General features: G+C 43.3%; 1 protein-coding gene across 1 annotated transcript in view; it reads left to right on the forward strand.

Moving 5' to 3' along the window:
- PEX14 (peroxisomal biogenesis factor 14) overlaps positions 1-27,893 on the forward strand; it is an 88,602-nt gene that overhangs the window by 15,542 nt on the left and 45,167 nt on the right. The window contains exon 3 of the mRNA XM_026715802.2: positions 23,969-24,053. Within this exon, the coding sequence (XP_026571587.2) occupies positions 23,969-24,053 (85 nt within the window). The remainder of the gene's footprint in view (positions 1-23,968; positions 24,054-27,893) is intronic.

The raw sequence follows: 27,893 nt of genomic DNA on the forward strand, positions 1-27,893 counted from the left end.
CCCAGGCATTCAATCTATACCTGCTTTCCCCCACCCCCCTCTTTTTGCAAGAGATTCAGATCCCAAATTATCCTGATGGTGCCCACCTCAGATTGGCTCAGTTTAGTATGGATTTTAGATACTGTAGGGAAAACCAGAAATTTAGAACTGTTAACAGTGGAACGACTTACTACCGGAAGTTGTAAACGCCCCAACCGTGGAAGTCTTCAAGGAGAGATTGGGGCAACCCCTTGGTATGGGGTGGTATGGGATTTCCTTCCCGAGAAGGAGGTTGGACTAGAAGACCTCCAAGGTCCCTTCCAACTCTGTTAGCCTGTTATTCTCCCCTTTGCTTGGAGGCCCACAAAGCTACGATCAAGCGGATGGAGTGGTGTGTGAGAGCTGGGACAAAGTTGAAGTGAAACAATCAGAGCTGGTTGTGAAAACTCTGCGGGAGAGTCTGAAATAATACTTAGTAGCCTGTGCTTGGGAACATGGATCACTTACCAAGACGCTTCCAGTGGTGTAGAGGTAGTCCTTACCTTTACGACCACGACCGAGCTCCAAATTGATGTTGCTATTAATATCTGGCTAATGTCATATTCAATCCTTTAAACTCAATTGTATATGTTAGAGAAATTCGTAAAGCGAGTTTTGTTCCATTTTACGATGGGCTGGGTTTTAGATTCTCAAAAGATCTTACAAAATCTGTCGGCTCACAGCCTTCAAATTAGTTTACTATCCATGGTAAAGGTTGAATTAATGCATTCCGGATTTAATTCACTGAAAAGTGCGGCCTCTTCTAATGTTATTTTACTCTGTTTAACATTTATTTATTTATTTTTATTTTAAGTCAGGAAAACAATTTTGATTTTTTTTTAAAAAAAGGATCTACATTAGTAGGTTTTTGGTTGATTTTTGGTTAAACCATTGGAATTGTATTGAGAAGTTCCGCTTTTGTTCTCTTTTACCTGTAAGAAAATAGTTTAAAGTCAAAGGATGCTTGCTCATCAATTACGAATCAATCAGTTCAAAGCTATAGTTTGGTTCAGCTCTTCACCAAAAAAAACAACAACCCTGGCATCATAAAAGGCTGGCAATAAACAGCCTTCGGGTTAACAATCTGAAAAATACACAAGGAAGAACCGAGAAGAGGGGAAAACACTCTCAGAAAAGTTCTGGCCCAGGTTCTTAAAAGTTTCAGTGGGTTCCTTTAATGCGCAGTTTACCTAGCCAAGTGGAATCCTTGCCAGTGGTGATAATTAAAGAAGGGCCACAGATAATTTAATGTCTCACTCGGATGGAAGAACCCCCCACGCCGCTTGTGGTCCTCACTTGGCAGCCTGCAGGAAAGGCTGCCAAGACCGGCTCAGGAAGTATGCGGGCAATCACCCAGTGAAAGAAATACGAGTTGATTAATCCTATTAGTTTACTAATTGATTAATTCTGCATATGAATAAAACAGCAGTTTTGCAGGAAACAAGTTTGCCTTGAGATGCTTTGCACCTCCCCCAAAAGGAAGCCCTGCCTCCCACCCCCTTCCTCTTTTGGGGTGTGGGGGGGTTGTTTGGACAGGGCTGAAATTTTTCTAATAAATAAAACAAGTCTTTCAATGACTGTCCCTGAAGTCGGCAGGAACTTGATCTTGTCCTCAGGAAGTTTTATCCTAAATAATTACAGGAGCCAAGTTGGCCTGGTCCTTTTGCATCTACTGTTCACAAAGAGTTACGGCCCCTTAACATTTATACAATCCCGAGTTGCCGTTTTGGTTGGTTTTAAGACAGCTTGGAGTAGATTAATTCAATAGGGTAGAGATCATTTGATTTTAAAGGTTATATAGGACTTCATGGAAAGCGCTTCTGAGAGTTTGAAATCATTCGTGAATACCATACACTAAAATTCAGGCCCAGGGTCTATTTATGTGCATAGTTTAGCTGTTGAGGAATACCAAAAATTGGCAATCAAAACGCCTGCTTTCGATCCACTTGTGTACTAAAATAGTGACTTGAAATTCTCCAGATATTTGGAACTGTTTCCACCATGGCCCATGGAGTTTGCTGAAAATATTGTTGAAAGACCAAACTTTGTAGTTTTGGTGGACACTGATTGCAACTTTATATGATTTCACTGTCATATTTTGGACATGTCAGGGTTCCTTCCTTCCTTCCTTCCTTCCTTCCTTCCTTCCTATCTGTATGGCTTGGAATACATGGATAATAGTAGAATGTCTATCTATATCTCAAAGGAGCTTATAATACTATAGTGCACATATGATAAATATGCAGCCAATTTTATAAGATGAGGAATACGAGAAGTTTTATATATGTTATAGGTTGCATTCTGAAATATACTGGCTCATGAGAATGGAATAAGTATCTAGGCCATTTATCCAATTAAGTACAGTATCTCTTACTTGGAGGAAAAAAAATCTGCTTTTTCTCCTGTATAACCTCTCAAATGGCAGCCAGTCACTATATGATCCAGTGTCTGGCAAGAAAAACCACCAGTCTGAAACTCCTTCACAGCTCAGAAAGCTACGATACCCTCTATTCATCGATATTCTTGATCCCAACTTAATTTCACATCCCTTGAATGTAAATCCTCCTCTCTTTATTCTAAGCAAAAAATCTTTCTCAGGGGTGTCTGAAATGGACTCGTTCTTGTATGCGAGTTTTTTTTCTTTTACTGTGGTTCTCTTCTCTCAACCTGAACATTAAGCCTTGCTTTAGTTAGAAAAAGGGAAAACAATCCACTTATATCTCAGTTTTGCCAAAGGGTATGTGAGGCTTTGAACTGAAAGGCATTCAGAGGAATCACCTCTTTGAATTGAATCTTCCAGCCAGATCTCCGGATCAGTCCCTTCTGTCAAATTCAACCGTCATTGAATTGATCAGAGATCAATAGACTTTTGGCTCATCCCTTTTGGCAAACCAATTCAAATCTATAAAGGAAGTCATAAATTTGGGTAGAGTTTTGGTTGATTCACATGCCCACAGTACCCAAAATGTACCACCACCACCCCAAAAAAGGAAAATGGAAGGCAGCGGCATGCAGATAAGTAGGTGATTGTCAGAAGTTTCGAAAAAAATAAAAATTCACTTCTGGTTTCCCTGAGAAATTGTTGAGGTCTGGAGCTAAACTGCTACTTGATTTGCAAAGTAGTGTGATGGTCGGTCGAACTGCTCTGGCAGGCTGGACTGGAGCCAACCTTCACCACAATTCATACTGTGTCAGTTTAATAAATGCACTACTTAAATTATGAAATTACAAAAGAAAAAAGAGAATGCACTTATTCAGACTCTTAATACATTAAAAATAAGGCATTAAAACACTGACTTTTTCCCCCCTTTCCAGAATCAATAATGAACAGGAAGGGTTGTAGACATTAACAGTCATGGACATTCAAACTCTTATACATAAATTATCCGAGAAAAATGCACATAAGACTTGAATAATGTAAATACATTAATGCATTTAATAATTTAAACATTAAAGCGCAGGCAGGAATTCGCGGCAGAGGCTGTTCTGAGATAAGGAACGACCCTGGAAGTTGCACGACTCAAGATCGATGGCCGCTTTCCCCTTGAGGGGGAAAGGAGGGGGCTGGAGGAAGCGGAGTGACCGCTTGGCTAGAGGAATCCCAGAATGTCCCCCATTTCCACTCTGCCTTTCGTTTGTCTCTTTGTCCCAACTATTCTTGCCGCCCCAAGTTCTGTGAAAGTGAACGGTTTCCTTTCCAGAACTCGCCCAGAAGTCTGGGTGGCCTCCTTGCACCTACCATATTCCCTGTACATAAAACCACTCAAAGAGAGGGATGGAGTCTTTATTGCTCCCAGATGATCTGCGCCTTCACCCTCTGGATCAGAGGTGGCTCCAGAGCCGCGGGTTGCCGACCCCTGTTCTGGATCAATCCGCCATTTTCAGGGGTACCTCCATGTTTTGTAGATTCTCCCCGTGTCCCTTTGTATGTATTTTTGGGCTCACCAGGAAAAAGTCCCCGTGTTACTTAACGCCCGAAAATGTCAGCAGGGCTGTTGACTTACACAACAGGTTGGAAAAGATCAAGCCAGCGTATGTTTTGTGGACAAGCCATAAGGCTTCTTCAAGAAAGCTGGCCTGATTCAGAGTTTCTGATCTTCTGTCTGAAATAAAGCCCCTTTGTAATTAGGGAATTGATAGCTCTAATTAACAAGCCATAAGTGAGGGGCCGATGGATCGATTTTGTATCCGGATTCTGTCACTTTCCTAGTTGCTCAGTCCAAAATCCTCTGTCTGTTTATTTATTTATTTATTTTGCTGGCAACCTTAATTCGTGATTCCCATCTCCCAAGTAAAACGAAACGTTGCATTTAAAAATGCTTTTCCCTTACAAGGAATGTTTCCAAATTCCTTATTTCAGAAGACACACTTTTAAATGCCTTCTAATAAAAGCATCCCAGCATTTGTAGAAATCTCTTCTCCCATTTCTTCAGGTGGAACGTTAAAAGATAGGAAAGCTGATAAGGCTGGGAGGGGAAATATGGAAATATTCCAGGGAAAGAGCAGTAAGGAAAAAAAAAAACCCGTAGCAGAATAAGATTTCTAGAAATGTTGAAAGTAAAGTGGGGGGAGAATCTGCTCTTCTACTTTCTCCAGAGAAAGATTTTTTTTTTTCCCAGGTTCCCATCCTCCCTCCTCAGTTCTCTGGTTTTCTGTGTAATAAAACCAGAGGCTGAATATGCACCTTTCTCTATGCAGAGCACATGCCCGATTGCTGAATTATGGATTGCTAGTTCTGTTTGCTGGCAAAATATTTAGCGGGTGAATTTTGGCATGCATAAACTGGCTACAAACGATTGGCTGGGGTTTGCGTTTTGCTCCAACCTTTGGGACTGACCCAGAAGGCAGATGATCTTAAACTAGATTCCTGGGACTTGATCAAGCAAAAATCCTGAGTAAAGTTCCAAGTTTTTCCCGATGCTGCACAGCAGAATAAAGTAGAAATGGCCTCTAATTTCCATCAGAAGACCTTTTCTGCTGCAGAGGTGGAGACCACCTAGCTGAGAATGCATTAGGTTCCGATCGAATCACTCGTTGGGAGTCCAGCTAATTAAAATATGACTTTTTTAAAAAATTAACCTACCTGGCAGGAATTTGAAACGGGTCTAATCCAATTTCTGCATGTTGATGTGTTTCCCTGCAAAATAAGACCCTGTCTTATATTTTTTGCCACCAAAAAAAAGGCACCAGGTCTTATTTTCAGGGGACGTCATCCATTGACTAACCTCACTTGTGCGCGTCGCCCCCGGCCTCCTTTTCGCTGTCAGAGGCCTTTAGGAACTACTACTACTGTGACCAGTAAGGCTTTCCTGAAGGCCTCTAGAGCCAATAACAGAGCTCTGGATCGATCCAAAGCTTTGTTCTTCAGCTACAGAGGCCTTCCAGAAAGCCTTGCCAGCTGCCCAAGAAATTGGGGTGTGTGAGGCCTGGCTACAACCGTCCAAAGTAGGGCAGCTTCACCCCCTCATCCCCACCCTAGCTTGATTTTTACCCGTGCACTCTGGAGTGGGCGGGGTCTTAATTAGGGCTTATTTTGGGGGTAGGGCTTATATTGGGCGCATGTGTAAAAAATCAAGCTAGGGCTTACTTTCAGGGTAGGTCGTATTTTCCTCTGAATGCATAGAGGCAGCGCTAAATGAATTGATCTCCAGGATGGAGGACTTCTGGACCTGCTAAAAATTTTCTTTCACTCTCTCTCCATGCATTGAGCAGCCTTTCCGCTTTGGCCCTGGTTGTTTCTTTTTTCTTTTTGATTTGGGAGGTACAAACCATACACACAAGTAGTCCATGCAGCTGCTTCTGCCTGAGGGCAGGTTAAAAAAAAAAACACAACACCTGCCAAACTCTGAGCATCGCAAATACTTCTCAGATGAAGAATCTTGATATTCAGAAATGGGTGGAGCCTGGTCTCTCTAAGTAGTTCTTTCTTTTTCTACCTTGTCCCCTCAATTTTTCTCTCTCCGGTCTTCCTTCTTTCATTTGCTTTCTTTCCTGCCACGCCTTTCCTGCCCTTCCTTGCTAGATCCCTTCTACTGGAGGTTGAAATTATGCTTTCCCTTGCAAGCAAAAATTTAACACCCCCAACACACACACACCCCCTTATCTAACATTCCCCTTTCTCTCTATTAAGGGGTTAAATCTCATGCGTCTTCACATTTCTGAAAATATTTGGCTGGGAACTGAGAAGAAGCTGCTAAGGCAGTAGATTCCTTGGCTTATGACAGCCTTTGAGAATAGAGGTCTCCCTTCTCCATCTGCAGAGGATGAGCAAAGCACCAAGATCTACTCTCCAGTTGCCCGTAGATCTTGGGGCTTGGCTTTGTTCACAGATCTTAACCTCTAAAGATGGGAATGGGAGGCTTCTAAGGCTGCCAGAAGCTAAGGAATCTACTATCTTAGATGGAAGACAACCCTAAGATTATTAAACTATGTGCCATATTAGCCAACTGGATTGTTTTTAATATATAAGAATATATATTCTGAGAGAGAGCGAAGGAATGAGCAATTTTCTCCTCTCCCTATATGTGAAAAATTCAGTGCTTCTCATTCACATGCAAGTTTATGTAAATTTCAAGGGCTCCGCAGATTTATTGGATTAGCATATTTGTACCCCACCTTTTAGCTAAAACTCCAACGATTAATTCACGATGATTTCATTAATTAGGTGACAGCTCTTCTTCTCCGTCGTTATTAATATCGGCCTTATTAGCCAGAAATGATTTACTTATTCACTAGTACTTCGGATTATTCGTCCTCATTTATTTATCGTTATTATTATCTTCATCATCATCTTGGTAGAGAGAAGCGTGATGGTTCTTTTTTGTTCTTCTTCTTCTTCTTTAAAGAACATGATAACAAAAATTGCATTTTCTCTCTACTTTTAAGCTATCACAGAGGAAATAAAAGAGTGGACTATTAGATTTAGAAGACCAAATTATAAAAAAAAAAATGGAGGGAAAGGGGGGAAAAAAACCACAGAAAAACAAACCCAGCCCTTAGAAAAGTGCATTTGGTCAATTGCAGCCCTAATGAAATATAGAAAAGACTCAATAAAAGGGCCTTTATTACTTTAAATGTTTTAAATGTGGATTTTTAGCCATCAGGTTAATGTTTTCGTCTCGTTTTTTGATTCGATTGGAAGTTCTTTTCTAGGTATCTTTGCCACTTGAGTGCTAATTGGATTTCCACGGATAAATGGTGCTAGCCAAGCAGCCCTTACCTCACTGTATTTCTTACTTGAGCATTTATATTATTTGTTTTTACTGTAAATGTTAATAAATCTTCACATGGGCAGAGCTGGGCAGAGGAGAACAGGGGGCGATGGCAGCCTTGGAAAAGCAAAGAACAGGATCTTTGGTGTGGATTATTTTGTTTTATTATTTATTTTATTTTATTTTTTTATTTTATTTTATTGTATTGTGTTTATTTTATTTTATTTATTATTTTATGGTACTCAGCCAAGCAGTTAATCCATAATCCTTAAGATAAAAAGTGTTGATTTCCTCAGCAGACCTGCAGAGAGAGCTTGGAAGCATCCAAATTGGGTTACCATTGATGGGTGGGATGAAAAGCCTTTCACGAGGCCCTTTTTCGGAAGGAAAAGATAGCGCATTGCTTTCTTTTTTCCTTCTTAAAGAATATCGCAAACCTCTTAGCCAAGATGTTTCCAAACCTGACATAAGTGCCCTGTTTGTGATGGAACAGGTCTTCTCAAGAGCTGGGTTTTCCACGTCCTGAACAAGAGAAACGTTGGGCTGGATCAGAGGTGGGTCTTCAGCCGGTTCTGACCAGTTCTGGAGAACCGGTAGCGGAAATTTTGAGTCGTTCAGAGAACCGGCCAATCCCGCCTCTAACTGGCCCCGCCAACCCCATATCTCTTCTCTGCCTCCCATTGAGTCCCAGCTGATCGGCTGGGTCTCCTTGGGTCGCCCTGCCCAGGAAAACGGAGCTGGAAAGCAGGTTAGCGGGACGGGGAGGGAATGAGGATTTTGCAGTATATCCTTCCCCTGCCACGCCCACCAAGCCACGCCCACAGAACCGGTAGTAAAAAATCTTGAACGCCCACCACTGGACTGGATTGATATATTTTGCAGCTGAAGACGTTTGCATTTAGGCCTAAACCCAATTTGTCTGTGTGTGTGTGTGTGTGTGTGTGTGTGTGTGTGTGTGTGTATTTTATAATCTCCCCCCACCCCTTTTTTTTAAATACCTGGTTGGAAATTATTCTCAGTTGCTTTTTGTAGAAAGAATGGGGATCCATTCAACCCTGTTTTACTCACACTTGTACTTAGTCAGTTTCTCCAAAACTTTATTTCCAACTGTTGGCACCATCTTTGGTTAAACATGGTACAGCCCAGTAGTCCTCCTGTCATGGACTTACTACCACAATCGAGCCCAAAATTTTCTGTTGCTGAACTAGACAGCTGTTAAGCAAGTTTTGCCATTTTACAACGCTCCTCTCCACAGCTGTGAAGTTAGTAACCCAGTTGTTAAGTGAAACCCGGCTTGTCCCAAAGTTGCAAAAGGGAGGAATCACATGACCTTGGGACCAGTGGTGGGATTCATTTTTTTAAATTATTATTGGTTCTTTGGGCGTGGCTTGGTGGGTGTGGCAGGGGAAGGATATTGAAAATTCCCCCTTCCATCCCCCACCCCACTAGCCTGCTTTCCAGCTCCGTTCTCCTGGGCAGGGCAACCCAAGGAGAGCCAGCCAATCAGCTGGGACTCGATGGGAGGCAGAGAAGAGATGGGGTTGGCGGGGCCAGTCAGAGGCGGGATTGGACGGTTCTCCAAACGACTCAAAATTTCCATTACTGGTTCTCCAGAACTGGTCAGAACCGGCTGAAGACTCACCTCTGCTTGGGACATAGCAACGGACAACTTTGATCCAGTGATTGTGAGGATGCTGCACTGGCCGTGCGGAAAAAAACAGTCGTAAAAAACAGTCAAGGCTGCTGTTACTCGGGCCACTAAAACGAACAGTTGTAAGTTGAGGACTACCTCTATAGAGGTTGAGATTTTTTTTTTCTTCAATAGATATGTTTTCCTGATGCTTTTGCAATAGGTAAAAATCTACTGGCTTTCTTCCCCACCCCGCCCCGTTCCTTCGCTAAAGAAGGTAATTGGTTATTAATTTTTTAGTAGGGAAAAAGTGTAATTGTAATAATGCTTGACATGTGCTGACTACTTCAAGGTTTAAGGAAAATTTTTAAAAAGAGGGAGGGAGGGAGAGAGAGGGAAACCTACAAAGAAGCATGTTTTTATAAAGCTCAATTGGCAAGTTTTCTTTGTGTCAGAATTCCTGAGTGTCTTTAGTGACAGCCCTTGATTTCCCCCTCATTTCTGATGAAAGACAGAATGGCATAGTGGTTAAGGTGACGGACTAACATCCGGGAAACCTAGCCTCTTTCATCATTTCAGCCAGAGAATTGGATTATCTGACTTCGGGCCAGCCAGTCACATTTCACCCAACTTATCTTACATGGAGAAGATCCATGACGTCTTATATGAAACCTGGGCTTTAAATCTTTGAGATCAACAAAATCCAACTTCCCCAACCTAGTGGCTTCCAGATAGGTTGGGATTACACTACCCAGAATTTTCAGCCAATCCGGGCATCTAAAGAGCACCAGTTGGGATAAATCGGAAATTAGACACATTTTTTTACTTCTATAAGGATGTAACACGGGTTTGTTTTCAAACTTAACCGCTTGAAGACTTGTGGACTTCAACTCCCAGAATTCCTCTTCCTCCAGTCACCTTAGCTCAGGAATTCTGGGAGTTGAAGTCCAGACGTCTTAAACTTGCCAAGTTTGAAGGCCCTTGATGTAAGAAATGGAGGGACTTTACCTGTCCTTCAAGAAGAAAATCCGCTTCTCTGCCTAAGACAAAAGGCAGATACTCCTGGCTCCAAAATCCACAGGCATTAAACTAAAGTAAGGATAGGAACACCAACTTTCTGTCCCTAGAGGGGTAAAATTAACACCACAAGAAGGACACCTGCATAATTTGCCATTCTTCCGTGTTTGTTTTCCTCTCCTCACATATTCCATGGAGTTTGGTCCTACCTGCATGGAGCAGCCGTTTGCTCTCCGAGATTCCAGCCAGACATTTTTCCTGGGGGTGGCAGTGAGAAAGCAAGTTTTCTTCCCCCCCCCCCTCCCTGGACTCCAGCTTCCATGGAGGTAGTTGAAGGAAGAAGGATATAGTACAACCCTCTTCTCCCCAGAGAACCTGGTTTCGCTTCGTTTGGATGGGATTCTCTCTCTCTCTTTCTCTCTCGCTTCCCCTCCTTTCTCTTTCCCCCACTCCGTCCCCTGGTAAGGTTATCATGACAGGTCTTTGGGTTTTTTTTTTTTTTAAAAAAAATAGTCAAGCATAATGGCCATAAAAGATGCTGGATGGCCCCCCTGGGAAGCTGAAGGAGTCCATTCATTCATGGAATATTTACGGTGCGACTGACAAGCCTACAAGCCAATATTTCATTGTTCCTTGCCTTGTTTTTGGAGTTACTTTGATGTTGCATTTGCGCAGACCGGATCTTGCCTAGACAAAACGTGTCCACCGGTGGCTGTGAGGACATTGAGGCTGGCAACTTAGTGCCCCAAAAATCATAGGCGGTGATGGTAAGTTTAGACCAGGGTTGGGCTGAACGAGATCTAGATCTCACAAGGTGAGCCAATTCCTGGCTCCGTTTCAGGTCACCAAATATTGTTTTGGGAAACGCTGGGATATAAATGTCATTTAAATCCTCCGACGGCCGGAGTCGAAAGAGTATCTTTCTCACTGGATCTCTTCGTTGGATCTTTCCCCTGTGCTTTTACCTTCGGCCTTTTGCCAAAATCTTTGGGCCCTTTTCAAGCACTCATTCAGGACTAGAGAACTTTGAAATTAGAATCTACCTGGGCTTGCAAAGTGCTGTAATTTCAAGGCACGACCCCAAGGTGGTTGGGGAGCAGAAGAGACTGGCAGTGCCAATTTTTTATAGAATTACAGGCTTCACGGTTTTAACTTAGAGATCCTATTATGGGATCCCTCACTTCAAACAACATGGGACGCAAGCCCCGACTTTCGCTTGATCGGTGTTCTCGAGAAATAACGTTAATTCTCCATGGTTTTCCAGCCTTGCTATATGGATTCAGAATGGATTCTCTGCTCTTTTAATAATATGCTCAAACAAGCTCTTTCTCTATAAAATGTCCAATCCTGTTTTGTTTTGTTTTGTTTTTTAATGCATTCTGTAGATATTCTCTGGTCTCCAGATATTTTAGGTCTGCCCCCAGATTGCTTTACAGAGCAACAACTTACATTTATGGAATGAACAAAAATTCACAAAGTCCAAGGCCATGCGTATAGATTTGGAAGGCCCTGTTTCTATCATTCTAATATTTTATGAACTTTCCCCTAACTTGGCCTTCTGTTGCATCTCCGCCAATTCCTCCACTGGCAGGACCAAGAAGTACTTTTAAGTCTTCCTCAACGTTGCTGTTTCTCTTTGAAGAATTCGGCAGCCGGTCCACTGCACTGCAATCCAACCCTGTCAGAACCGATGTACCCAATATATCAAAGTGTTTTAAGAGAAACTTAGGTCAATAATACACTGCTTTAGAATTCCCTCACCACATATTTGCACAATAGGCCTTAAAATATATGACTTCATCATTTCATCTTCTGTACATTTCTACCAAGGATGTTTTATGCAGCAGATTAAAAAAAAAAAATCAAAAGGCAACCTGTCTTTATTTTGTATAAAAGTGACAAATTGCATCTCGGAATATTTCCCAGTTGCTTTCAACGAAAGCAGAGAAGAGGGCACTGTAACTGAAAGGATCTTGATAGCAGAAAAAAGGTACGCTGGCCTAGTCAGAAGAAAACTAGATTATAATCTAAAATGTAATATAGTCTTCCCGATTCTCGCGGACTGCAAAACTCCCCAAATTCCTAGCACAGAGGCTGAGTATTTGAGAATACAATTTATTTATTTTTTCAGATTCAGCCTGGGACTTTTATCCTTCTGTCCTATTTTTTTCTGTCTATCCCTAATTCCCAGCCCCAAGAAAAGCTGTGTGGGGAAAAAAAAAAAAAAAAGACTTCGCTCTTTTGCAAAGTGAAGCATCGCAGCTTTGCAAAAGACTCCGGCCGACAAATCCAGAAGGCAGAGAGAGCCTGAAAAAGAGACTTGATTGATTGATCGGATCGATTGATTGGCAGGGTGGAGACAGAACATCGGCTTTTCATCCTGACCCCGTGGGTGGTGTGCTGGGATGATATGTCGGTTAGGGCGTGCTTCATGCAATGCGTGTTATTCAAACCGTCTGTTTTGCAAGCCGCCCCAGAGAGCCCGTGGGAATCGCTGCCACAAGCCAAAATAAATATATAAATAAATAAGCCAAAGAGATAAACTTAGTCTGGCTTAGATAGTTGGCTACGGGCTAGTTTTAGTTTATCACCAAATAGCATGTCAGTTTTGTTTTTTTCTAATTTAGGAAAGGGGGGGGAGGAGAAATCCAGTCTTTTTTTTTTTAGATTTCTGTTTTTTTAACAGCCTACTACTAGTTTGAGGTCAGGGGGGAAAAGTTAGATGGAAGAAGACAACAGAGGAACAATTACAAGTTAAAACGGTTGGGGATGAGATGGCATACGTTAAATGTCACACCATCTTGGGCAAAAAGAAAAGGAAAGACCCGTTTCTTAAAATAAATAAATAAACCAGCTACTCTTAGAAAGCGAGGAAAACCGGGATCCTGCTTTCCAAATTAAGATGTCCTTTTTTCTGTCTATTTACTTTTGAAGACGGGGAACGATCTATGTTTTTCCAGACAAAATTCCCAGAAAAAGTTAAGTGGTATCTGATGACTGCAGATAACTACATTTAAGCCTCTCTCTCTCTCTCTCTCTCTCTCTCTCTCTCTCTCTCTCTCTCTCTCTCCACTCTCTCTCTCTCTCACACACACACACACACACACACACACACACACTTGAATAATCCCCCCCCCCCTTCTCCTTCCCCACCTCCTGTCCTTGTCATACACTGGGTTTAATGAGTAATTTTTAAAAAAATGAAAATAAAAGGGGAAAATGAATAGGTGTTGAACTAGGCTGTGATATGTAAATGCCAACTAGTAATTACCTAAAACCACATATATTTTTTTTTATTTCGGTTTCATCTTGCAAAAACATTTCATTTTCACTGAGTGAAAACACTTAATTTGGGCTGCGTTTTTCTTGCATGGAGGCTGGGTGGCAGGCACCGTGGCGGTTCTCTCTGGCACGAGCTAGATGGCACACTAGCTCTTTCTCTGGTCTCCAGCATATCCTTGGCTGAGCCGGCCCCAAGGTTATTCACTCCTTAGGCTGGAATTCTTAACTGGGAAATATCACCTACCTGTCTCCATGTTGGAAAGGATTGTTCTTTTCTTGACTCTCCTTTAAGCGTTTCTTTCTTTCTTTCTTTCTTTCTTTCTTTCTTTCTTTCTTTCTTTCTTTCTTTCTTTCTTTCTTTCTCTCTCTCTCCTTCCTTCCTTCCTTCCTTCCTTCCTTCCTTCCTTCCTTCCTTCCTTCCTTCCTTCCTTCCTTCCTTCCTTCCTTCCTTCCTTCCTTCCTTCCTTCCTTCCTTCCTTCCTTCCAACCTTTCCTTCCTTCCTTCCTTCCTTCCTTCCTTCCTTCCTTCCTTCCTTCCTTCCTTCCTTCCTTCCTTCCTTCCTTCCTTCCTTCCTTCCTTCCTTCTTTCCTTCCTTGTTGGACCAGTGTTGAATTTGGCCTGTTTCAGAGCTCTCTCTCTTATTCTAACAGAGGGCCTGGTTCCCCAAAACTTGAGCCAAAGTGTTTTCTGGCAATCAACAAAAATGAAGCTGTTGCTTGGTGGTGTGTGCAGGACTAACGAACACTAATACCTTCTAATAACATTTATTGGTTGGGAAAAAGGACCCCAGGAAAGCAAACAACGTTAACACCCACCTCATAACCCACCCAACCCCGTTTCTCAAACACACACACACACACACACACACACACACACACACACGCCCCATTTCTCTAAGCATTGTTTGATAGATATATCACTTGGCTTTCACAAAGGGAGTTTTATGGCACTTTGAAGATGACATATTGAAGCCACTATTTGCTGTGGATTTAAACTACATGATCCATAAAAGTGTAGTTCTATTCCCACTTAGCAGGGAATAAATCTCCCTGAAATGAACGTCAGTGGGTAGTTGCCTTGCGCTAAGCCCAAGGTTTAAGGAGAACCGGTTAGGATCAGCTCTCTGAAGCCACGGATTGCAAACCACGGAGGGGGCTGGATTCACCCAGGACATGCAGCCGGGGTGGGTGCGGTGTCAGCCAGGGAATCTAATCCCCACTGGCATGTTCTATGGCTATCTCTTTAACTAATGTTGTTTAGCCTGTTCCTTTTCTTGCAATCATCTCTCCGAATACTAATTCAGCAGTTACTAATGAACCTTCTCTTCTTCAGAGCTATTTATAGGTGTATTCCCCCCTTTTCGCTGCTAACGCCACGGCGTCATTTACATCCCACTCTTCCCCCTGTCCCAAATAATTTTTCAGTTCCTGCGTTCGTTTTGCTTTATATAGTGCGGTTCAACGTCTTCGTTTATCCCTGCGCGCACGCTAACACGCTTGGTGATGGAGAGGGCGGATATATTCCGCGCACCAGATCTGGGTTGTAGAAATAGGGACGACTATTAGATGGCAGCAAAGAGTCAGGGTAATGGTAGTATTTAAATTGATATCCCAGGCCTTCCCCCGCCACCCCACCCCCCCGCAGCTTGTATATGTAGACTTCATTATCTTACCCATGACGTAGAGTTGAGAGGTCGTAGACCAGTAATAGTTATTCTTCTAGGTGTTGTGGGCTGCCAGCAACCAGAGGAGCTGGAGGCAGTGAGGAGGTTGGGGAGGAACATGAGCCAGTCCTGGAGGCTGGGGAAGGCTCTGATGAGGGCTCTGTGTCGAAGGCAGAGATGGGGCCAGGGTCGTCTGACAGTTATCAGCTGCCTTCAGAGTTGGAGATCAGTGGGGCAGAAGAACAGCTGGAGCCTGTTTCCCAGTGTGCGCATGCGCAGAGCTGCCAGAAGAAGGGAACAATTAAGAAACAAGGGCCGATTTGTGAAGCCACAGGTGGACGGTGAATACCCCCTCCCATAGGGAATAAAAAGGAGTGAAAGGGGAGTGGGGTTTGCAGGAGAAAATTAGTTCAGATCATTAGAGTGAAGATCTGTTCCTGACTCCTTGCCAAGTAATTGCTGCTACAGCGTGGCGTTTTGAAGATACCGGCCTGGCAACTCTCCCAGCCTGATAAAGGTCTGTAGTTGTGCAATCTCTTGAAAGACTGTTTGCTGGGACTTTGCTGGTGAGGAATTCACTGTCACCTAAATAAAAAGGGGTTTTGTCAAGACAAGGAGTCGGCTTCGTGATTTTGGGAAGCCCAGGTCAGAACAGTAGGTCCACGCATCTGGTCATGTCATTTTAGAATCAGTTCTGGAGACTGGAAGACCTGCTGAGGATTACGGAGGTCGAAATTCAAAACAGATTGGAGGCAGAAGGTTACAGAAGATCAGGTCGCATTTCAGGCAACACCTAATGAATCAGTATTGGTGATTACAGATGCAAAGAACATCTTAAAACATACAGAGGATCCTACCCAGGAGAGTTACTATTAATTAGCCTATTTGGCTTATTACAATTCACCCAAAACTCCTCCTCTCTCTCCAGCCTTTGGCGTAAGAAACCACGCTCATTCTTCACCGTTGGCTGGCGAAAAGAAAAAAGGCCCATTTTTAGCGGGACAGAGGTTGGTTGGGTCCCCTTCACTTCTACAAAAGGATGATCTTAGGAGGAAGAATCCTCCTCGTGTCAAGAACTTTCTATCAAAAGTCAGTTCCCCAGGAGTTGATGGTCCTTTCTTAAATGGCTACCTGTCACAGATGTGGTCCTTTAAAAAAAAAAAAGTGGCAAAATTCAGGTCCAGTCACATGATGCTTTGACTCATGGCCAGAATCCCAGGATTCCATTGTGGTCAGATTAACAGATGGAGTTGGAAGGGACCTTGTAGGTCATCTAGTCCAACCCTCCACCCGAGCAAGACCCTACACTCGTGATGGTGAACCTACGGCACGCCTGCCACAGGTGGCTCGCGGAGTCATTGGTATGGGCCCGCGAGCCCTAGCCAAACTCATCTCACTGCGCCTGCACGTGCCTCCCGGCTGCTCTTGGTCGAGCTTCCTCCCCGATATGTTTAATTTTTATATTTTAATACTCTTGAATCCTTCTAGTCATCCTAAATCTCCTTTCCCCCAGTTGCAAGAAAAGAGAGGCAGAACCAGTAGGGTGACTTACGTATTGCAAAAGAGAACACCTGGATGCTTTGTAGCATGGAAACCAGTAGACTTACATCCCAGGCAGCGTTTTTTTTTCATCACACCTGCACTGTTTTTTGTTTTTTTTTTTAACAGCACTTTCCTACCCAGTGATTAAAGAGGAAAAAAAAAAAACCACTTTAATATTTTGAGCTGGTGGGTTTTAGGATGAAATAGCCCAGGTTTCCCTGCTCCAGTCTTAGTTGCAAATAAGCACCGGGGGGGAGAAAAAATTGCCTGCTTCCTCAAATGTTGAATCAAAAGAGATCCCGTGGTTGAGGGATCTGAAAGAGGGCGGTGTACATAAATGGGTGCCAATCTAGCCAGCCCAAGATTTTTTATTCTGAAAAGGCTATATCTGGAATCTGGAGGCACAGTGTCTCTTTAGCAAGATATATTGTTTCATAATTAGCCTCTTGCATTTTTCCACGACTGCTAGCATCAGCGTTCCTCAATGTGTTACCCTGATTAACAGCTGCTTTGCAACTATTTCCTTGTGCCACTGATGACCATATTTGTCAAGCTAGTCTTGACAAGAGTTGGGATTCCACCACCACCCCTTCTTGCCTGGCTTAAAACACCACATTTTTGTCACCTTCCCTCCCCAAAAAATAACAAGTGGGTGTCCCTCCCTCTTCACCATGAGGTCATGGTGACATTGTGAAGTGGGCTTTGCTTCTGACTCAAATCCCAGCAGATCTGTCAGTTAATCCATCTAGTCCATGTCAGTCTAGAATTTGAAAGCTGTTTTTAAGTGTAACTTATTTTGACGGTGCCCTGATATTCAGAGAAACACAAGAATGGATACAGTGGTTAATTCTGAACCGAATAGACTACAAGCTACAGAGCTACCCTGTTTCCCAAAAAATACGACCTACCCTGAAAGTAAAACCTAGCTTGATTTTTCCACATGTGCCCAATATAAGCCCTACCCCCCAAAATAAGCCCTAATTAAGATCCTGCCCACTCCAGATTGCATAGGTAAAAAAATAAGCTAAGGTGGAGTTGTCCTATTACTTACCTTTGGGTAGTTGTAGCCAGGTCTCAGACACCCCAACACCTGCCTCGCTGGACCATGTCTTCTGCAGCCAGCCAGGCCGGCAAGGCTTTGCTGAAGGCCTCTGTTGCTGATAAGAAAGCTCTGGATCGATCCAGAGCTCAGTTATCGGTTGCAGAGACCTTCGGGAAAGCTTTGGCAGCCACAGAAGAAGTTCTTGAAGGTCTTTGACAGCTAAAAGGAGGCCAGGAGTGATACGCGCAAGTGAGGTTAGTCAGTGGATGACATTCCTCGAAAATAAGATCTGGTGCCTTTTTTTGGTGGCAAAAATATTATAAGTCAGAAAGTTATTTTCGGGGAAATACGGTAGACGGTTTTCTCTCACTTCAGCTATATATAGTTAGAAACTGAATTAGATCCACAGATAACAAAGGAGGTGATGTAATGGCTGTAGTCTCGGATTAAGACTGGACTCTTAGCTTTCCAGGAATATCCTTGAAGGATTTGGGGGCCCTTAGATCTCACAGCTGACGACTCTTCAGAATGAAAACCTGGTGACAAAGTTTGTGACTGCACTTTAATTCACGCGAAAGCCTTAGCAGCTCTCAATCTAGAAGCTCCTTTCCCACAGCAGGCCAAGGCTGATGACTTGTGATCTTTTATTTCTGTATTGGGGAAGTTGAAGATAGTTGACGTATTCAGCCTGTGCGGCTATTTCATATTTCACTGTATTTGCATGAACTTGAGCAAAAGGGTTAATTTCTGGGTTGAAAACAACGTCGGCGTATTGGTTTGGTCTAGGAAGCGGAGTCAGATAATGTTTGAGTACTGATTTTTCCAGAGAATGGATAGCCGGTAACGATTTTAAGATAACCGTGACAAAATCCCTCATACCCACTGTATTTTCATTGTCCCTAGAAATTTGAGGCTATAGATAATGGGTGTGTTTTTGTGTGTTGCAGATATAGCAGCCAAGGATATCTCTGTAGAAGTTGTGTCTAGTAGCAGGAGGATCCCTCCTTCTTTCTTTGCTATAATTTTGTAATGTCATTTTCAATCAATAGGCCTTTAGCAAAAAGATGATGGAGGAGACCTTTTAAATAATTTAGCTCTTGTTAATGGAGCGATTTCATTTTTTGATAGAATGGCTTTATTGGGAAGTAGATCTTTTGCACTGTGCTTCTTCCCTTCAAGATAACCTCTCTGCCGTTCCCCCCACCCCACCACAATCCTGTGTGTGTGTGTGTGAAATCAAAGCTGAGCTCTCAGCCTGCTGATCAGAAATAACATTGTGAATTTGGGGCAGAAAAATTTCTCTTCCTTCAATTTTAGGTCAGCAAAGCCGTTTAGACATCCAAGGGTTCTGTGTAAGCTTTAAGATCAGTTGTAATCTCTGTGTAGGCTGTGTGTGAGTTAGTTAGCAGTGAGCTTGTCTGCCTGATAAAACCTTTTTAGAGACTTTAAGGCATTTAAAGAGTGACCATAAAGGTATTTTGTATAGCCATTCCTTAAGCTGTACAAATAAAAGAATATCAAGTTATAATATTCTTTGCAGCTGTTAATGAAATTTCCTGACAGTTAGAACAATTAATCAATGGAACAAGTTGCCTCCAGAAGTTATAAATGCTTCAACACTGGAAGTTTTAAAGAAGAGATTGGATAACTGTTTGTCTGAAATGGTATAAGGCTTCCTACCTAAGCAGAGGGTTGGACTAGAAGACCTCCAAAATCCCTTCCAACTCATCAATTCTATCCTATCCTATCCTATCCTACATTCTATTCTATTCCATTCTATTCCAATCCAATCCAATCCAATGTTTTTATTATGATACAACTTTTAATGTTGGTTTGTATGGCTGGATTTCAATGTACCCTGCCCAGAAATGAACTGTTGTATCAATGTGATGAACAAACAAACCTTGGAAAAGTCCATTTTAAAAAGTTGGGGGACTTAATACCCTATAAAACATATTTCAGGATAAATTTCCACCATGACTCCGGGCACTGTATGAATTTTAGTGGTAAAAATAAGGAATGTTTCCTCCAGTCTCCCAAAAGGACCCAGGTAAATTCATTTGATACAGAACACCTGAAGAATCTAGAGTGGAGGGTGGGAACAAGTTTATTTATCTGCCTTCTGAGAAAAGAATATTTTATCCTTGCCATAACTGCAAAAACTTTTAATCCCAATGCCCCAGAAAAAAATGCCATTTGGATCAATGTACCCATTTATTGTTGTGTCTGCAGATGGTAACAAAAATGCATAGGATTTTTTTTAAAAAAAAAATGAAATTAGTAACAATATGTAACAACAAACAAGAAAAGGCATCCAAAAGAATTGCGTGGATGGAACCAGTGTTAAAACGGATTGCTTACGGATGATTTCTAAGTTTAAAAGAAAGCATGATCAAGACTCTTCCCGCCCCCAAGTTGGAATTGCATCCACCAGGGAGTAGTTTATCCATTCAACCTTTGACCTCGTAGGATTGTTGATCTCTGGAGTCTTCCCTCGATTTTAGTGTAGACAGAGCTGTAGAAGGGATGACGGGTGAGACCGTGTAGTCGTGGCCCAACTCACAAGGACTAAAGCCGTGGTCCATTGGATATTTGCAAAATCTCCTTTCAAGGCATGCCATGCAACCATCTGAAAGCAACAAGAGATAGCAAATCGTTCCCTGTGGAAGTCTTGGGGATATTGGCCAGATACTGAGATAGGCTTTCTTATACCCTATTTCCCCGAAAATATGACCTGCCCTGAAAGTAAGTCCTAGCTTGATTTTTACACATGCTGCCCCCTCCCCAAAAATAAGCCCTAATTAAGATCTCGCTCACTCCAGATTGCACGAGTAAAAATTAAGCTGTGGTGGGGTGGAGCTGCCCTACTACTTAACTTAGGACAGTTGTAGCCAGGCCTCGCACACCTCGACACCTGCCTTGCCGGCCCATTTCTTCTGCAGCCGGCAAGGCTTTCCTGAAGGCCTCTGTAGCTGAGAACAAAGCTCAGGATCGATCCTGAGCTTGAAGTAAACCCTTGCTGGCCTCAGAAGAAGAAGTTCCTGAAGGCCTCTGACAGCGAAAAGGAGGCCAGGGGTGATGTGAGGTTAGTCAGTGGATGACATCTCCCGAAAATAAGACCTGGTGCCTTTTTTGGTGGCAAAAAATATATATATATAAGACAGGGTCGTATTTTTGGGGAAAGACGGTAGGTACCAGGATGAAAACTTGGAAGGTTATCCCATCATAGCATCCGTGCAGGCATCCTGCTTGTAAAATTTGCCTCTGTTTTCACTACTCTGGGGATTATGTTCTCCTAAACGAGGTTGGGGAAATACGCCTCTTTGGGCCATTCATTCCCACTCTTACAATACAAGAAAGAGGGTTTGATTAAGGAGGGTTAGGACCGCGTCCAACTGGACAATGGCTTTCTTATCCCCCCATCACCACACTCCCCCAGTGGCCCATAAAAGTTGGGAATCTCTGCCTGGCCTTATTCGATGATCCCTTAATGGTTGATAGTCCGTAAATGTTGTTGCTCTCAAGCCAAGGAGTGTTAAACTTAAGTTAATGAAGCTGTACAAATGGGGAGGCTTCCTCCCCCCCTGTTTTTTTTTTTTTGAAAGTTTGCCTTCTCCTGCCAAGTCTGAACAAGCATTTTGGTCTCGGTCTTCTCCCCCCTCCCCTTCAGCTGCGAAAGAACAAGGCCCATCAAAAAGTTCGAGGACGAGCCGGTGATTAATACGGAAGCAAAGTCGCTTTTGATACGCTGGCACATCTCCGTATCTGCTTATTCGGACATCTCTCCGGTTCAGCACTTTTTTTTTTTCCTTCCCCCCGCAGGTTATTAATTTGTACTGTTTATCCTTCTGCCTTTTGTGCAGCGATACCCGTTGCCGCTTAAATGTGCAATTTCCCCATCGCTGGCATTTCCAGCGAGGCAGATCAACGAGGAGGCATAAACAAGATCAGAGAGGCGCTTTATGTGTCGCGGGGAGGTGGGCTTGTTGGTGGCTTCATATTATTTTATGATTTGAAATGATGGAAGGCTAAACTTTAAAGAGACGGGATTTCTCTCTCTTTCTCTCTTCCCACCTCTTCCCCTTCTTCTTTTTTTCTCTTCAATTCCAAGTATGCTGGGACTCGGTCAAATTTCCCGTTAAAAATTAAAAAAAGAAAAGAAAAAAAAAGAAAGAAGAGATATGAATTTCATCTCCCCTCTCAAATTCATTTATCATGCTTTTTAAAAAGGTGTTCCTCTGCTTTACCTGATGTCTAAATTAGATTGGCTCTTATAATGCTGTTCCTTGCTATATTTCCCCCCATGCTTTTTTTAAAAAATGAATTAGTAATGACAGCATACTCCATCATACCCTCTCTACAGCCACTTTAAGGGAGAGGCCCGTTGATCTAAACCTTTTAACCTATTAAAGATGATTTCCCCCAATTGAATCAGACGCACCGCAGGTGTAATAGCTAATCATTTAAACTACACCTGCTATTATGTTTTTTTAAGCCATTATGCATGTTGGATAGATGATAATTCATGTTTATTGCATTGTCCAATGGATCAGTTTTGCCTACACAAGACTGATTAATGTATTTAAAGAAATAAGAGATGCCATTTAAGATGGGGGAGTGGTGTTTGTTGTACATGCATACACAACATTGATGGAATGCGCAAGGAGTACATCAAAAGAGCCATTAAAAGCCATCAAAACTTTTACTCTTTGACCTAAGATGCATCTCTGGAAAACCAGGTGAAGGCCAACGTTCCCTTGAGTTACGGCAAAACATCTGGGTTGAGTTTTCTCTCCCCCCACCTCAAAGTCTCCCAAACCCATCTTTCTTAGAAAGTTCTTTTGATGAGGGAAAACCTAGAACGCTCAGATTCAGGTTAATGTCAACTTTCCAACTAACCAACTCCAACCCAATAAACTCCGAAACAAGCCTTTCCTCACAGTTCCATTTTATTAGCGTTGTTCTCTTGGCACATCTGGGAAAACCCAAATCTCAGCATTTTGGGTTTTCCCTTCCCAAAAGAGAAATCAAAGATCCATCACCTGCACCCATCAGTCCATCACATGGCCCAATCAAATCTTCGTCCCAACTGGAGACATTCCTCCAGACCAGAGATCTCCAAACTTGGCAACTTTAAGACTTGTGGACTTCAACTCCCAGAATTGAAGTTGGGAGTTGAAGTCCACAAGCCTTAAAGTTGCCAAGTTTGGGGATCCCTGCTCCAGACATTCCCCTCCAGGTACAGGGCGACTTGTCCTTGACTCTGAGAAAGAATGTTGTTGTCTCTAATCTTCTACTCACTATGAAATCCCCCCTCCCAATTTCCCAGGCACTGAATGTGGCAGCCTCAAAGCTCCCAACTAAAAAATGCCTTCCAAGGCTGATACAGGACAGGGCCCAAAATTGGAAGTCAAGGCCGATCTACAGTCAGGATGGAGCTGATCACTTGATGATCCACAGTTGGCTTCTGGGAAGAGACAATACCATCACCCTAAGGCAGTGGTGGCTAACCTTTTTCGGCTCCTGTGCCAAAAATTGTGCACGCGCTTGCACACTTGCACTCATGTGCCAGCACCCAGAAGGCATTGTGTGCCCCCCCCTGCCCCCTACGCATGCGCGTGCAATCCACCTACCCCCTGCCACCCGCCTACCTGCACTGTGCCTCACAGCTGATTTTCAGCCTCCCAAAGGCTTGAGGAAGGCTTCTGCAAGCTTTGCAGGCCGAAAACTAGCCCCGTTTCATCACCACCTGTTTTTCTGAACATGCTAAAACATACTTTCCATGCCGCTTTTGGGCCCTTAGAAAAAAAAAACGTGTACTAATTAACAAAGCGACTTTAGGCCATTTTTTATCCTGTGTGATTTGGGATAATAGGTGTTTAATTCAGCGTGTCGGAAGGAAGCCAGATTGAAGAAGGTGGTTTCTGAGCGATCGAAACAGGGTTTGGGCCAGCTTTTCCCTTCAAAGCAAGCCGTGCAGCAATTCCCCGGGTGTATATTTTTTTGCAGAAGAGAAGAACAGATCATAAACTCTTGCAATGAGTATAAGATCTCAGTGTAGAATGATAGAAACCGGAGAGGCTGAAATAAAGGTCAAATGTTGCCTTGCTTTTTTTTTTTTGCTCCTGCCTTTAGCTACCTTACTCTCCTTTTTTTTGTTGTTTGAAGAAATCCATTTTAACTGCGCTCATCTTAGCATTTTGGAATGGTTAAATATCCATTTTTCTAGATCGTTAGACTTTTAGTGGCCAACAAATTGCTCTCTTTATTTTTTTTTAATGCTGCCTACGGTAAGTATGGTTGCTTCGCATCCCTCCTCCATTTCCTCTTTCCTTGATTGTTTATATTCACATTTTCCAACACCTCTGCTGTACAGCACAAAAGATGTCCTTTGGGAACTCTCTGATAATAGATCTGCCTCAAAATTAAATTACTGATATACTTAAATTTACTGGTAGCCAGGTATTTGGAGTAAAAACATTGAGAGCGCGCTTGGGTTGGAATCTGAATTCTGATGAACCCTGTTTTAAATTTCTCTTTTTCTTTTCTCCACCTTCTGCAGATTGCCACAGCGGTGAAGTTTTTACAAAACCCCCGAGTTCGCCAAAGCCCCCTTGCAAACAGAAGAACATTTCTGAAGAAAAAAGGTATTGCAATATGCAATCTGAACAATTAATTCTCCATCTGGGTCCTCCTTCCTCCCTTCCTCCCTTCCTTCCTTCCTTCCTTCCCACCCTCCCTCCTTCCTTCCTTTCCACCTTCCTTCCCTCCCTCCCTCCTTCCTTCCAACCAACCTCCTTCCTTCCCACCTTCCTTCCCTCCCTCCCTTCCTTCCTTCCTTCCTTCCTTCCTTCCTTCCTTCCTTCCTTCCTTCCTTCCTTCCTTCCTTCCTTCCTTCCTTCCTTCCTCCCTCCCTCCCTCCCTCCCTCCCTCCTCTCCCTCCTTTCTTCCCTCCTCTTCAGCTTTTTCCCTTGTAAATTGTCACATTGGCTCCCCCACCACTTCCCTTCTGCTGCCCTCTTGAACTGTGAAAGATTTTAAAAGCACGGGAACATTTACCGATCCTAGGCGAGCCAGGGCGAAAGCCAGCGAAACGAGACCCATTCAAATGGCTTGTATTGCAAACTTCTGAACTGCCAGCTTCTTTCAGACGATGGAAGGGCTTCCTTTGCTTGGTTCTAAGTCATTCACGGCATTCACTGTAGGCCGGCCAGATGAAACGGCCGGGGACTTCAGAAGAGAGCGAAGCCATTTGGTAAAAGGCAAGGGTGCAAGATAGACAGTAGCAGACCGGGGTTAAATTTGGGGTCACTCTGCCTTTCACAGTCAGAAAGGGCAAGCAATTGACGGCTGAGCTCTTTTAGAGACAAAGATCTACATCTTGATAAATCCATCATCGTTTCTAGCAAGTGGAAGTTTCTCAGTTCATGGCTTTGCAAGATATCTGTTGAACATAAGGTTAAATGAATTGCCTTTTTTTTTTAAAAAAAAAAATGACACTAAAGCTTCAAGGGTCCATCTGAAGTTTTAAAATTGTTAGCTCAAGAATCCAGGTGAGTTTTGTTTGGTGGTTTAAAGAGTAGACCTTCACAGAGGTTATAAATCCTATATCTTCTTAACTGTACTGTTGCAAAAAGCGGTTTCTGTATGGACTGGTACGGTTGAATATTTCTGTTTTTCTTTAAAACCCCACTCAATGTAGCAATAGCAATAGCACTTTGGACTTAAATACCACTTCACAGTGCTTCCCAGCCCTCTCTAAGCGGTTTTCAGAGTCAGCCTCTTGCCCTCAACAATTTGGCTCCTCATTTTACCCACCTCGGAAGTACAGAAGGCTGAGTTCAACCTTGAGCCAGTTGGTCAGGATTGAACTGCTGGCAGTGGGCAGAGTCAGCCTGCAATACTGCATTCTAGCCACTAGGAGGGAGGGAGGAAGGAAGGAAAGGAAGGAGAGAAGAGGAAGGAAGGAAAACATCAATAACAATAGCATTTATATACCGTTTCACAATGATTTCCAGCCCTCTCTAAGTGGTTTACAGAGTCAGCCTCTTGCACCCAACAATTTTGGGTCCTCACTTTACCCTCCTCGGAAGGACGGAAGGCTGAGTCCACCTTGAGCCTGGTGGGATTCGAACTGCCAAATTGCAGGCAATCGGCAGGCAGCAGAAGTAGCCTGCAGTACTGCACTCTAACCATTGCGCCACCGAGGCTCATGTAGAAACAGTGTAGAAAGTTTGAAAAACGTTTGAAAGAAAAATTCCCATACCCAGCCGAGATGCTCTGCGATGCTAGTTTCCTTCGTGAAAAAGGGTGTATTTATTCACACTTACCTGCACCTGTATAATTGTGACCAGCCACAAATATTGGCATGGGAGCCCTGAGGTCACACGACACACACACACACACACACACACACACACACACCGGCAATATCTGAGACAGTACCACCCAGAGGTAAACTCCCTTTTTGAGATGGTTGAAAACAAGAACATCTCCCTTAGTCCTTCCTTCGGGCTACAGATACCCAGTTCTGTGGAACATTCTTCAGAAAATTAGGATTTCTAGATCCTCCGTGTCCCGATTGCTCCGTCGTGCCAGTTTCCTTTACATTCTTGTGAAAATGTGACAACCAGCACTGCAAATCTGGCTAGCAAATACTAAAGCGCTGCGTCGTGGAGGCCGCACACCTCCCTCAACATCGCCCAACTTTTGCATTGCGTTCTCACAAAGATTGTGCTTTTTTAGGAGCAACACCTTTGGGGGAATTCATTTGTGTGTGTCCGTCCACAGGTTAGTTTGTAGCCAGGCTGTTGTGCTTAACAATTTGTATAAAATTCTCTCCTCTGCCTTCAACCTCGTCTCTGCATTCCAAAATTTAGGCCTTTGAAGCTCTTCAACTTTTCAGATCTTCTTCCTTGCCATATAGCCTTCTCTCTCTCTTTTTCTCTTTCTCTCTCTCTCTTTTTTTCCTTTGAAATATGTGGATCCACGGGGAGTAATTAATCATAAACGCTTTGGGATTTCTACTCTATCATCGAAGCAATGAAGCAGAGGAAAGCTGAACCTAAAAGCTATACTGATTGCCTACGGTAACCTGATGCAAAATCTATACTTACCAAGAGATCCTTTGACACTCCCTTTCTCTCCACCCCCCGACGCTGAAATCATATGCCCTATTATAAAACTATCTTTACATCTCGGCAAAAGGACCAGTTATTATTCCTTACGTTTCATTCCTCCATTCCCCTCAGTGCTTCAATTTGAGCGTGGACGGGGCTAGGATTTCATAAGCGCAAGGTATTTAAAAGCAATTTAGAGACAAACGTCTCCAAGTTTTGGGTCGCATTCCCCTGCCACCAGCTTCATGGATGCTCTGTGTGTGTGTGTGTGTGTGTGTGTGTGTGTGATTTTAAGAAAAAAAAAACCAACCCCTGAGCTCCACGTAATCTGTTTATAAAGCAGTATTAGCACCGCTTTAGAAAGCGTTAGTAAAATCATACCTGGAATACTGCATCCAGGTTTGGTCACTGTATTATTTAAAGAAAGATGTTGAGACTTTGGAAAAAGCACAGAGAAGAGCAACGAAGACAGTAAAACTCGAGGGCCGGGATCTGGGGACAGCCCACGGGGTGCTTAGACCTGGCCCACAGGGATAGACTGGAAACAGCAAAGGACAAACCCGTGATGCCTCTGCCAGCAAAAACGGGGCTCCGTTTTCGCTGGCAGAGGGTTGCAGTAAGCTGTCGCAGTTGAAATGGAGCGCAGGGAGCCCGTTTTTGTATGCAGAGCGCTCGCCACCTTGACATGAGCGACGTCAAGCAGTCCACGTCCACCCTGGCCCACAGAGCTCAAGCCACAACCCTGATGTGGCCCTCAACGAAATCGAGTTGGACACCCCTAAACTAAGATGATTAAAGACCCGGAGACTAAAACATACGAAGAGCGGTTGCAGGAATTGCGCAGGGCCAGTCTAGAGAAAAGAAGGTGACATGAAAGCATTCCAGTATTTGAGGGGCTGCCCCAAAGAAGAGAAGTGGGTCCACTTATTTTCCAAACACAAGAGGTCAGGACAAGAAACAACAGATGGAAACTAATTCCAGGGGCTCCTGCTTGAGCAAGAAGTTGGACTAGAAGACCTCCAAGGCCCCTTCCAGCTCTTTTCTGATCGATGGTTTAATTTTAATAAATCTCTGACTGGGAAAAGTGGGCTTAGCGGGGGAGAGACCAATCGGCATCGAAAAGAGACCAGAGACCCAATTAAAAGTTTCTAATTGAATTCTTGACGGAAAGCCACTTGAAGAGACTAGAGAAGCATTTGAAATGTGGATTTACAGGCAGCTGTGACGTATAAGTCAGGTTGACCAAATCAGAAATGAGGAGGTGGATCATCCACCTGGGAAAGCCAAGAGAAATAAAACCCAGTAAAAAGCTAGAAGTTACAATATTTCGGACCTGTGCATGCGACACCCTGAAAAATACGGCATCCA

This window comes from Pseudonaja textilis, chromosome 18 (genome assembly GCF_049901715.1).
Source record: "Pseudonaja textilis isolate UNSWEBS1 chromosome 18, rPseTex1.2, whole genome shotgun sequence".
Classification (NCBI taxonomy): Eukaryota; Metazoa; Chordata; class Lepidosauria; order Squamata; family Elapidae; genus Pseudonaja; species Pseudonaja textilis.